The sequence below is a fragment of the Musa acuminata genome, chromosome BXJ1-5 (genome assembly GCF_036884655.1).
Source record: "Musa acuminata AAA Group cultivar baxijiao chromosome BXJ1-5, Cavendish_Baxijiao_AAA, whole genome shotgun sequence".
NCBI lineage: Eukaryota > Viridiplantae > Streptophyta > Magnoliopsida > Zingiberales > Musaceae > Musa > Musa acuminata.
Window position 1 is genome coordinate 38,690,732 of NC_088331.1, and position 12,947 is coordinate 38,703,678.

Consider the following 12,947-nt stretch of genomic DNA (forward strand, 5'->3'; position numbering starts at 1 on the left):
AGAGCAACACTATGACCAAATCAATCAGTCTGCAACACTTCCGACTGTGTCTGTACAACAGCGCTTCAAAGCACAGGGAATGGTGACGAGCAACATATATAAACTCCGCAACTCCAATTCTTTACAGTTTATACAAACTCCTCCTTTACTCCTCGAGTTACATTACAACCGTCTTGCCAGGGAATAAAAGAAAGGCAACGCTCAGTTTTCAGCGTACTTGGAAAAAGTAGAGTGAATTATCAGAGGTGAGAGAAGAAGACTGTTTAACACCATATTTCAGGCACTCGTCCTTCGGTTATGTTCAAAGGGAAACGATCGATTCGATTATACTACTGTGTCTGCCACCATCGCTTTGACTATTTGTTGGTGAAACTTGAAGATGGGTGGTCGGAAGCTTCAACTCCACTCTCCGTCGAGGAACCATTCCGGTTCGATTTCTGTTTCCATGGATGGTACAGAAGTTCCGCTTCGGCAAATGATGCACCGGAAGGCACATCCAGAAGCCAGTCGCATTCGGGACTGTCGGCGATGAACTGCACCGCGGCTAGCATGGAGCTCCTATCATCAGGAGATGCCAAAACTCTTCTTGGACTCGAGCAACCACCTTCGTGATCTGCAATGTCCACCGTGTCATCGGTTACTTTGGAAACTATACTAGATTCCAGCTGAGTTGAACTTCTTGGAGGGCTCATGCGTCCGGATTTGCATACTTTTTTCGAGCTTCTCATGGTGCTTAGCTCTGAAATTCATTTACCAATTATGTTAGGAGAGACAAGTCAGCTAACAAGTCAACTATCTGATTTGCAAAAACACATTTCGAAAGAAGTAGATACTTAAATATGGAAAACTATAAATTTCTTTATAATGGTTATGATTGACACAATTTCCATCTAAGATGAAAAGCATTCGCTTTTTGAAGTGTCACATCCCAAAGCTTTACAAACTATACAAATTGTTTGTTCTCTATGGAAAAAACTTGTATAGAAAGAAAAGGAAATTTAACAACTCAAAGTGGAGATTACGATGATAAATATGCGATTCCTAGGTTACAGCATCGTGGTATTCATTGAAGTTCTAGAATCTATAGAAAACAGAACCATCATAATCGTGCTCCGTCAGTCCTTAAGATAAATGTGATGCCCTAATATAAACATGATCCTACATTGTCGAGAAACTTTAATTAGGCAATCTAACTGGTCCAAAAGGATCAAAGCTCTAGCTAGCATGACTTTGTCTCCCTTGATAACTAAAACAACATGTATTGTCTAAAACAACATGTATTGTCATATGGAGGGTCATATGACATGTATTGTCTAAAACATGTACATGTATTGATAGCTATGACATGTATTGTCTAAAACAACATGTACATGTAGGGTCATATGGAGTCTGGGGAGGTTGCTAGTTGCATTCAGGACATGCATTGTTGTTGATGACTAAAACAACAAAGCAAAAAAATTAAGTCCTAGGTATCCCAGTACGACATGTATGACAGTCGAGATAAATATGTATGTCTCTTCTAAAAAATGTACATTTAATCTCTCTCTTTCTGGTCGATATTACCATTAAAATCATGCATGGTTGTGCAGAAAAAGTAACTTTACAACTTTCACCAACTCTGGAAATAATATTACCATATGAAAAACAAACCATTTCACATACACAATTTTTGTAACTAATGCTGTGAAGGTCATTCGCATATTTTATTTGTTTAGCAGAAACATCGAAGAAGCAAACCTGGATAGTCCCGGTTTTGCTTATCATGATGCCTTTTCAGGGATGAGAAATTGGAAAGACCAGTAAGCTTCCGTCTGGGAGATGTTCCATTTCCTCCTCTTGTCTTCTTGGAGGGTGCATCCTAAAACAAATGAGGTTTTCATAATCAATCGGAACACCAAATAACCATTTAAAATTCAAAGAGCTCAGTATACAAAATTCTCATCAGATTTGCACCCTATGCTTAAGACCAATTCTTTTACCTTTATTTTTTGATAGCACTCCAACCATTGAAGATTTGAACAATTTAGTAGTACAAGCCTTTTCAGGTTCCTACACTCCTCAGCATTTGCTCCTGACAAGGAGAGATCAAAAACTCCTTCCTGAAGCAGTTGCTGGAAGTAAGACAATGTCTCCAGGAATTGGGGACTGGAAAACATGTTTTTAAGGCTGCCAAATCAAGAATAAGAAAGTAAGAGAACAGGAGAGCAACTTCATCTCATTAGAAGAATAAAGTTATAAATATGCAACAAACCTTTCAGGAGGTTTCACAGTGTCTATAGATGGCAGATATTTCATCAATTGTTGCCGTTCCTCATATGTCAGGTATTTCATGAAAACATCATACTTGACAATAATCTACCAAGGTAAAGTGGTCAAATCAGATCCCATTAAAATAGACTATAAGGCACTGATCTAGAAACTAAAAACATAAAAGAACTACATTCTTACATTTAAATCTGCAGAAGTCAGGGGAGAGTCTCTGTCTCGCAGGATTTTTAACTTTTCATGTGAAATTTTACCCCTGCAAGGGACAGAAACAAAGCATGTTTAAGATTCAATTAGGTTAATTTTGCAACTAATATGAGTTTAGCGAGAAGTAATATTCTGTTTTCAATAAGTCTGATCCTGAAGAGCATCATCCATGGATAAGCTTCTCTCTTGTTCCTTTGTGTATGCAAGAAAGTACCTTTTCACATTCTCTTGAGCCAATTGTGTTGTAGACTTCATTGTGCCAGTACCAGAATTCAGAAAACTTGTCCCTTTGCCTTCAATATTTACTGGAAAGGATGAACCTGTATAACCTTCATTACGAAGATATGATTTATCCACTGGAAGTGAGCTGGCTTCTGATTCCTCCTCGACAGATTTCGAGTTTGGATGTTTAATCAGTACACCTCCATACCCGATCTCCGAAGAGTCAAATGGAGTTAAACTTTCATAAAGTAAATCATCTTCTGAGGTTATTGACAAATTAGAAGCTTGTTCTTCATGCAATATGGAACATAGGTCCTTTGTAAGCTTTTCAACTGGAGAAGGCTTTGGACGAGTCACAAATGTCCTCCTCTTTGATGGCACAAGTGAATCCCATACGTTTGATTGCACTGAACCTGAAAAGCAAACTAAAAAGCTTTTGAATGACAATACATAAATTATGGTGACAGGCAAGAGCCTAACATGACATCAATAAGAAACTCCAGATACTTGATGCTGAAAGTTGCAAATAACCCTTATGTACCAGAACTCTTATATGAAACTACCATGTTTTGGTGTCTACCTATATCTCATCACATGGTAATAAAAAGTATAGCAGAAAATCTAATAAACCAAAGAAAGCTTGTCTTGCTCATTTAGCTTGCAATGGATGCATATCTAACTTACTAAAATCTGATAGCCAAATCCAAAACTGTATTGTTTAATTTGCAATATAAGAACCTTCACTTCAGGAAGAGGAAATATGCAAGCAAACCAGCTAGAACAAGAAAGTCAGTGCATTATACATCTTTTAGGTTCTCAAAAAAGGAAGTCGAGTTTATGATCAAGAAAGAATATTGCCCGAGGCTAACAAATAACAAAAATAATAATAACCTGTTACATCACTTGCATCAGTGGTGCCAAATTGTACACAGCTGTCTGAACCTGATATGGCTGAGCCAGAACTGGATCGATTGCTTGTGTCTCCCTCGGCAATCTTATGAAAGTTTTGATCACAATACTGTATTTCACATTCACTTTCCAATATATTATTGCTTTGCTTTTTCTTTTGCCACTTATGCTCTTTAGGCTTAAAGGATATATTTTTTATTTTTGGAACTTTTAGCTCATCTGAATCAAAGGCTTCACGAGCATGTAGTGGTACATAGTTTGTCAATGAACCCTTGGTCCTCCACCTCGAACCACATGCATTGCATAAAACTGGTTTTTCAGGTGGCCCATTCCGCCAAAGAGGGGTACCTATTCAATATTAAACTTCAGCATATGATTGCTCAGAAACACAAACCTTAAGCCTATATAAGTCAAAGAGAATAGTGACATGGAAATGCAAATTCTTAACTAAAACAAGTTTTCTTGCCCTTCAAACAAGCACAAGTGAAAATAAGGAAGACAAAAGCAATAAGCTTATCAATGAAGACAAAGATGACTGAATTATGTTAACAAATGAACAAAAGGAACCCAGTGTTCAATACCCATGAAAAGATATGCTAGTTCAAAGGTTACTGAAGTAGAACATGAGAATTGCATCGATCATATCCTTCCAGAAACCATACTCATGCAAGCAAACAGTATGTAATATTGGCCTAAGCAATCCAATAAAAATCAGCACACCATGAACCATAACCAGCATGATAAACCCTTTTAGATGACTATTACCTGAGCGTAATTTGTTTTTCCTGTCTTAGGCCATCTACTTCGAATTGCTATTAGAATCCTAAGTTCCTAATGCCCGAATGTGATTGTCTATTTTTTGGATAATGTTTGAACAATAAAAGAGAATAACAAGTTTGTTAATCAATAAATATCTTTTATAATCTGTACCAACAGACACAGCATGGTGTGATTATCTGACAAGTAAGAAGTCTTATTAACAAACAAGAAAAACAGACAACCACATGGATGCTACCAATGGATATTCATATAACTTCCGATTTGAGTTCTAAAAACAAATCCTAAAACCGGGTGACCAAAAGAAAATTTATCGGAGACTAAGGGAAAATCAGACAACGAATGTCATTTGCTAATCAAATGCTTATTATCATCTATGAAGCTCATAGTAAGTAATCAATAAAAGAAGAGTTTAGCTTTTGGCATCACAGAATGGACTGAATAGCAGTTAGCCCTATTTTCTAAGTAAATGTGCTTTGTGAACAAGAAATTGGTGTTTCCAAAGTATGGTACAACATGATAAACTCTTTGAAGATCAATGTGGAGTAGGAACACAAACCTAGAGAGACATCAGTTCTCCCATAAGATTTATTGTGAACTTTTGTCTTAATTGTTGCATTCTCTTCCAGTTAAGTATTATTGGAAACATGTAAAACAAATTTCATTTTAGGATGCATCCGAATTTGGAATATCTACCGAACTAGAACCTACAAATGCAGCCAGTCCAATGGCATGATATTGGATGTCCCAACAATAGTCAGTGAGTAATGTCTTCATTATGAAATTCCATCTAATTGCATCCAGTTAAATACAATGTACAAATTCCATTGTGGTAAACTAAATTTTTCTGCCAGTGGACAAACTACCAAGGGAAATCACTCTAAGCAAGTGGTGGCCTAGTCTTCTGCTGACTACCAAAGCAGGAAGAAGGAAACACAGCCTCCAATTTGCAATCCCCATTGCAGGTCACTGGAATCTCCCTAAAATAATTTTTGCTGTCACTGTTAAAAGTCCTTTATTTTGAGGATGTTTGTTTGGCATAGATATTGAGATGCTTCAAAGAAGCAATTTGGAGTCATGAAACTGCAAAAGGTACAAAAACGTCACCTGTGGATTTAAAATGATAAAAATAGAGGTAGAACTTAACAAAACAAAGAACAGACTTCAATTAGATTTAATTGGTAATATGCAGGCTTAGAAAAACAGGAAGCGGGGCAACAAATAGAAGGAAACAGCCAAAAACCCTATGATTCTTAGGCCCATAACATGAAACCTTTGCATCACAAGATGCCTTCAGTAAGTATTGGTGATTAAATCTGAAGGCAAGCAACCACCTGGGGGAGCAGAATTAATTGGAAGAAGAACAAGAAGAAAGAAAAATAATAATAATAAATTAAACCATAAAAAATAGAACCCAAAAAAGAAGAAAAAAAGAGAAAGAAACAAATCAGAGAGTCAAGAAAGAGATCCAAAATCGCTCACAAACATGGATAAGAACTCACTTGTAACTCCACAATGGCAGCAAGGTCCTTGCTTTCCCATACGTACCACTCCTTTCCTCCTTCCCTTTTAATCCCAATACAAATCGACCCAAAACACAGGGAAGCTAAAAAAAAAATCGTGTTTTTATGTGAGAATTTCCGCTAAAATTAGAAGGATTTCTACAAGATCTTCTTGCAGGCCTCCCCAAAGCAAACCACTGGGTCCTGAAAGACTCGTCAATAGTAAAAAAAAGCACTGGCTGCTCTTGAATAAACACCAACACCAAACTCTAGAATTCTTCTTCCCAGTCCAAGACGACCAGGGAGTGTGGGGAAGGGGGAAGGGGGAAGGAAAGAGGAAAGAGGTGGGAGAGAGAAGGATAGAGAGAGACTGGAAGAATGAAGAAGAAAGAGAACAATAGAAAAATAGAGGGTCAGATTGGGGCGGTGTGATTTGGAGTCTAAGCAATCCAATGGAAGAGATGAGTCCACTGTGCAATCAAATTAAATGGTGGGGCAAAAAGGAGATGAGGTGAATAGGTGGGGAAGCCTTCCCTTCTCTCCACCATCTCCTCCATGGTTGAAGGAATATGGAATGGGGTGGGGTTTGTGTGCTTACTTACTAAATGACCAAATGCCAAGCACTTAATCCCTTTCTTAAAAGATATCTTTCGTGTGGTACACCATTTCTTAAAAGAGGAGATGCACAATATATATATATATGTATATAATATATATATATATATATACACATGTGTATATATATATATATATATATGTATGTATATATATGTGTATATATATATGTGTATATGTATATATGTATATATATGTACTTATATATACATACATATATATATATATATATATATATATATATTGACATAAGATATTATTACTTAAAAATATTTCAAGTACATTTCCTAGATTTTTCATAAACAATAGATAATAGTTACTTAAAAAAGATGATTTTGGTATTATCATATCACATACATGATATAAATCGCATTTCCGTATAAATTTTTACGGGCATTCCGTCCAATTTAACATATTTAATGCGTTACCAACACCTTCAATTACTTAAAAAGGCAAAAGTTATATATGTATCTATACAAAGGAAAGCCCATCAAGAACATAATTGGGCTACCAAATGGGCCTAAAGCCCATGAACGAAGTATTGAGCTTAGCCCACATTACGACAGTGCTTCCAGAATTTTCTATGGATGAAGCTATTGTTGGCGTTTTGTAGGCCGCCTTTGGCTCTTTCTCGCTTCGCCTATATATATAGGCTATTGCCTTTGGTTCTCTCGTCTCAAGCTAGGGTTTTAGGTTGCGTCGGCGAGAGGAGGGAAAGGAAGCCCCAGCTCAGAGATGGAGCAGACCTTTATCATGATTAAGCCTGATGGCGTCCAACGAGGACTGGTAGATTTCTTTTTCTATTCGAGGATTTTTTTTTTCCTTTTGATTTAGTGAAATTCTTTGATTCGTGCATCAGGTTGGGGAAATCATTAGCCGATTCGAGAAGAAGGGTTTCTACTTGAAAGGTAAGATTGTTACCTGCCGCGGCTCGTTTTGTTCCTTGTGAAGATAGAGGAGGATCGAATGTGGTTTTGGTGCCATCCATCAGGCTTGAAGATGGTGAGCGTGGAGCGCTCCTTCGCCGAGAAGCACTACGCCGACCTCTCTGCGAAGCCTTTCTTTGCGGGACTGGTGGAGTACATCATCTCGGGTCCCGTGGTCGCGATGGTGTGGGCGGGGAAGAACGTGGTCGTCACTGGTCGCAAGATCATCGGCGCCACCAACCCGGCTGACTCCGCCCCCGGCACCATCCGAGGGGACCTTGCGATCGAGATCGGCAGGTGATTTCCTTTTCCCTACTATCTTAATTTGATCCGTTACAGATAGCAGGAAATACTTTTTGAGTAGCGTATTTGAGTGGATTACAGTTGGTTAATTTTGGTTTTACGGTCTTCAAGTTATCTATATGACATGATTTTGCATTTCGATTAATTTGGAACAATTTCATTTATCTCATGCCACTGAGGAGTTCAACGCCTTCTGATTGGGTAAGAACTTTGTGGCTGATCCAAACGGTATATGCTCTTCCTATCTTGAGCTAAGTGAAAGGGAAGAGCAATACAAATATGTCAGGATGATAGACTTGGAAAAGGCGTACATTGTAGGTTGCATGACACAAAATTGAAGGGGTACATGTCAGATAGACTTGAAAGTTAGCCTACTTTGCTAAGACAGGTAAATGAACAAAGTTCTTTTTACCTTGGATTCAAAGATATATTATGTCCATCATCAACTACTGGTGTTCATGCACAGTAAGATTGCAGTCATGCTACGACTTGTTCATGAATGCTAGTGCTTTTGGATTTAGGGTAAAACAAGGAAGCAAGAAAGGTAAAATCCAGAAGGAAAAGAGGCAAACCCACAGAAATGATGCTTCTTTTCAGTGGACATAATGCAGTATCTACTTTGAATTAATGCTTTCTAGAAACAACTTATGGGTTTTACCATCAATCAAATCCGATATGCGCAAAGTCGCCTGACATAGAGATATGCTGCTTCTGTGCAGGAATGTCATTCATGGAAGCGACTCGATCGAGAGTGCGAGCAAAGAGATTGCTTTGTGGTTTCCTGAAGGTGTTGCCGAGTGGCAGAGCAACCTCCACCCCTGGATCTACGAGTAGGGATGAACTATTTGCTGCCTTAAATTGTCATGGTTGACCAGTGGTCCTATTTATTTCCTTCAGCTCCGATATTTGCTTGGTTAACCCAAGCGTCCTCCTATATATTTCCTTAAGCTCCGACATTTGCTTGGTTAACCCAATCGTCTGGGACAATTTGAAAGTTATGTCATGTTGGTCGTGTATTCCCCACCCAAACTTACTGGCTATTTGGTGGCATCTATCGTTGTTTTTCCAGAGTATTTGCGAGAATATTTCTCAAGGCCAATCTCTAATCTGCCGGACGTTTGTTGTTTTACTTAGCTTAGGGCCGTCTGATTGTTATTCTTGACTCAGGATGTCACAAACCGAGGAAACACGAGGAAACACGGAGATGAAAACTCGAGCTTCAAAAATAAAAAGCAAGGAGGCAAAATGACTTGCTAAACAATGGACTGCAACACAGAACCACCGGTCAGCTTGGTTTTTAACATGTTCCGAGAGTTTCCAGGTATGAATCTGAAGATAACTTGGACAATCACAAAGCAATCCAGCATCATACCATATCAAAAAAGAAATAGATGATCTGTGTGCCCCATCACAATGCAAGCTATAAGTGCCAGAAAAATATGATGACTGCTGGCTCTACCTAACAAGACATAATAGTTTCCTTTAAGCTTAAATATATCATATCGACGGTTTCAAGATCTCAAATCAGAATATATGGAGCTCATATCACAACACTATCTATATATATCATATCTTTATGGAAGAACAAACTATGCTGCAGTTTTGGGATTGTTATTATCACTAGCCTTTTTTTTTTTATCCATAGCAGCGGATAGGGTCAGAGCAACCTTTGGATGCAGACTGTTTGTGCCCAAAGCGCCCACCTTTCTCGAGATACTGCTGATGATACTCCTCTGCCTTGTAGAATTTCTTTGCAGGAAGGATTTCCGTCACAATCTTCCTGCTCAAGGCCTTCTGGTGCCTCTCCATAGATTCTCGGGCAGCTTTTTCTTGTTCTGCTGTGTAGAAATATATTCCAGAGCGATACTGGGTCCCAACATCATTTCCCTGCATGCAAATGTAAACACCACCAGACTTTTAACAATTTGAATGCCAATCGCTAGGTATACATTCTTTTAAGGTTGTTGATACTTGAATGCCAATTGTATGGTAGAGGGCAAGCTTCGGTATGGACAACTATGGTTTGGTTTGAGTTAGGAAATAGTTTTTCCTTTTTGTAAGGGTAATGTTGCATATGTTGATTCTCCTCAAACTGCTATTAGCTGAAACCTCATATCCTGAGTTCATCCTTTTCTCTCTTTTCTTTTTTTTCAAGGTTATACAGTATCATGCATCTAAACTAATCTACTTCTTAATGTTTTTGCACGACGATACATCATCATAGTCACAAGTTATTGGATTTGTAACTCTGGAAACAAGGCCTGAGACATATGGTCCATGTGATCATTAATTCTCAAATTTTCTACATCTCTAAACAATCAATGAAGAAACTGCGACAGGAATACACATTAGTCATGTATTATTGGGTTTCATCAGTAAATCTATTTGATTCCCATTGACCCTCTCCAAACCCCGCATTAGTGGGAGCCTCGTACAATGGGTTCGAGTCATGGAACTAGCCTCTTTAATTATTTAAACATAAGGCTACATACATTGACTTTTCTCAGACCCCGTATTAGCTGGAGCCTCATGCACTAGGTAGCAATGCACAAATGAGAACAATGAAACCATTCATAACCTGACCTTATAATGTTATATATAAACAAAACAATAAATAGGCCCATCAACTTGCCCTTAATTTACATATCTTAATGCATAACCTCAATAAGAATGCCAAACAAATCATGGGATCATATTGACTTTGGTTCTTTACTGAATGAAATTCACTTCTTTCAGTGTATAATTTGGTAGATCCAGGGAAAAAGATCATATTGACTTTGGTTACTTCCTGCAAAAACCATGGAAGGAGAGAGAGAGAGAGAGAGAGAGAGAGAGAGAGAGAGAGAGAGAGAGAGAGAATCATTCACAACCACAAGGGAAATGGACACTTGCCACGGAAAGGATTGGAATGAAACTAACTGATGCCTAAAGAATTGCAATCCAAAAAATGCCACTGGTCTTAGCCAATCACAAAGGACTCAAGAAAGTGAAATTGGGTCAAGTTCAATAGAAAATCAACCATGGTCATCTGAATAAACTGAAATCAATTGATTGCAACAAACACAGAGAGACACATCCCAACAGGACAAGTTTCAACTAGTCCAGCCACTTCCATTTGATTTTGACCAATCCCAGGCTTGTTGGGGCGAGTTCAAATTAATTGCACAAGTTTATGCTGTTTTAATTGATTCAAACTAAATGGAACCTAACTAGTTCAATATAATAATCAACTCTTGGAGATCTAGCCCGGTTCCAAGTTCCAGCGTCAAACTTGATCCTAAATTCTTAAATTTATTTGGATGCCTTTACAACTTATGGTGGCTTTCATTCATGGAAGCTTTCTTGGTACTACACAGATAGACCAAATTTCAAACGAGAACAGGGTTTCTTGGTACTACACAGATAGACCAGGCTGATGAAGCTTTTTGAAGCTTCTTTGATCATAAATCAGACCCTAAAGGAGCCAAATGCACTTCCTTTATCTTGAACCTGACTGCTCTCTCTCTCTCTCTCTCTCTCTCTCTCTCTCTCTCACTGGGTTTTATAAATTTCATAGAAAGCCAAATGCTCCCTCACTGTGCTTGTGTTCTAATCGAGAACCCAAGGTTTTGAGTTCAAAAGATAAATAACACTTCAAGACTACACAATTTTCACCAGCGCTTCTACAAGATACAGAAACACCACAAAAACACATGCCAAACTCTCTAAAGTAATAAGCTCATCCAAAGCTCTGCAACTCAACCATAAACCCTATAGAACTTTCATGTATTCGAAGAAGCACGAGTTTTTTAGAAATCCAGAAACTCATCCCTGTTACCTTATTTCTTTGATCATCTATCAAGCAATCCCATATGAGAGGTACACCATATGCCGATCAAAATTCAATTTTCAGATTCACCAACAATATCCAACCTATCGCTATGACATCCTATCGTATGTGGTTGTATCAAATCAATACATCTTACACATCCAACAGAACTATTATTGCATTTCAGATCGATCTAACAAGGAATTGCTAGTGATCGAGAAGACTTGGCAAAGAAGTCAAGTCACATCTGAAAACAAAAGGTGCTTGATAGATAGAAGAACCAGAAAAGTTGTACCGATAAGCTATCAGTTCGATCAAGTACCAATCGAACACAAAAGAACTAGAATAATATCAAGTACCAACATGTAATAAGAGAAATATCGATCAGATCAAAGTTCTTCAAGGCGTCAAAGGTTTTACCTGGCGATTGACGGTGGTGGGGTCATGCCGAGCCCAGAAGACGTTGAGCAGGTCGCCATAGCTGCACCCCCGAGGGTCGTACTGCACTCGGACGATCTCGGAGTGCTTGGTCGTCCCGGAGCAGACGTCCTCGTAGGTCGGCTCGTGGAGATTGCCCTGGCTGTATCCGACCTCGGTCCTGGTCACCCCGGGCACGCGCTGGAAGGCGAGCTCGACGCCCCAGAAGCAACCAGCGCCGAACTGCGCGAACTCCTGACCGGTCGCAGGCACGTCGTCATCACGCCCCTGCGCGATCGCCGACGATGCCAGCGGCGCTGCCCCCCGGCCGCCGAGAACGAACCCTAACTTGCCGAACCAGCTCATGAGGTTGATGCAGGAGGGCGCGGAGGAGGGGAAGGACGAGGGTTCGAAACAAGGGGAAAACAGGAGGGGCTTTATGGGAAGTTTAGGGAGACGGTGGTAGGCGAGCACTACGAGGGGCGCATCGGCGACAGAGGGGTTAAAGATAAGGAAGGGCATCGTGGTGACGGTGACGTGATTAACAAGCAATGTTCCACCTTGGTAAGCCGATAGCAGTTAACCAGAAACGGACAAGCAAAGCAAGGAGATCGGATGCGTGTGTCCAATTGTCGAGAGACGCGTGGACATTCCAGGTGGGAGGCTGGCGCGGAGTTTGCTCAATTATGGCCTCTAAACGGGCCACGTGTCACGTGCAAGCCAAGATGGCATCATGCTTCGGATGTCGCTGTGTATGCCTAAAACAGCAAACACACCGGATCGTCATATGAATCTCTGCCACGTACGATTCTTGTCTCCTTGATGATGATGATGATGAATTCTTTATCATTATGAACGAGTATTTACCGCATTTTTTTTTGTTTATTAGATATCTATTTTCCGCAATGTTGGATAATTTTGTTTCATAAGGAAAATAAAACTATGTAAGAGGAAAATAAATATTTGGAGGATAAATCATATCACAAACCTACATTT

General features: G+C 39.3%; 3 protein-coding genes across 6 annotated transcripts; 1 reads left to right on the forward strand and 2 right to left on the reverse strand.

Moving 5' to 3' along the window:
- Positions 1 to 71: 71 nt before the first annotated feature.
- Positions 72 to 6,441, reverse strand: LOC135674207 (GATA transcription factor 26-like). Of its 4 annotated transcripts, none has more exons than XM_065183813.1 (9): positions 5,883 to 6,441; positions 5,247 to 5,463; positions 3,586 to 3,951; positions 2,687 to 3,119; positions 2,449 to 2,521; positions 2,252 to 2,355; positions 1,980 to 2,166; positions 1,738 to 1,858; positions 72 to 739 (listed from the first exon to the last, which is right to left on the reverse strand). In XM_065183813.1, exons 2-9 carry the CDS (start codon positions 5,338 to 5,340, stop codon positions 357 to 359), a joined length of 1,761 nt encoding a protein of 586 aa, XP_065039885.1. In that variant the 5' UTR covers positions 5,341 to 5,463; positions 5,883 to 6,441; the 3' UTR covers positions 72 to 356. The 4 variants fall into 4 exon arrangements, with proteins under 4 accessions (XP_065039885.1, XP_065039886.1, XP_065039888.1 ...); XM_065183814.1 differs by having other exon boundaries at positions 2,687 to 3,107; positions 5,883 to 6,439; XM_065183816.1 differs by lacking the exon at positions 5,247 to 5,463 and having other exon boundaries at positions 5,883 to 6,439.
- Positions 6,442 to 7,163: 722 nt separating this feature from the next.
- On the forward strand, positions 7,164 to 8,794 carry LOC135674211 (nucleoside diphosphate kinase 1). Its single transcript, XM_065183821.1, has 4 exons — positions 7,164 to 7,283; positions 7,357 to 7,405; positions 7,489 to 7,720; positions 8,446 to 8,794. The coding sequence occupies exons 1-4, from the start codon at positions 7,233 to 7,235 to the stop codon at positions 8,558 to 8,560; spliced, it is 447 nt and encodes a 148-aa protein (XP_065039893.1). The 5' UTR covers positions 7,164 to 7,232; the 3' UTR covers positions 8,561 to 8,794.
- A 386-nt stretch (positions 8,795 to 9,180) lies between these two features.
- On the reverse strand, positions 9,181 to 12,488 carry LOC135674208 (peptide methionine sulfoxide reductase A3-like). Its single transcript, XM_065183818.1, has 2 exons — positions 11,955 to 12,488; positions 9,181 to 9,613 (listed from the first exon to the last, which is right to left on the reverse strand). Exons 1-2 carry the CDS (start codon positions 12,471 to 12,473, stop codon positions 9,362 to 9,364), a joined length of 771 nt encoding a protein of 256 aa, XP_065039890.1. The 5' UTR covers positions 12,474 to 12,488; the 3' UTR covers positions 9,181 to 9,361.
- Between the last annotated feature and the right edge of the window lie 459 nt (positions 12,489 to 12,947).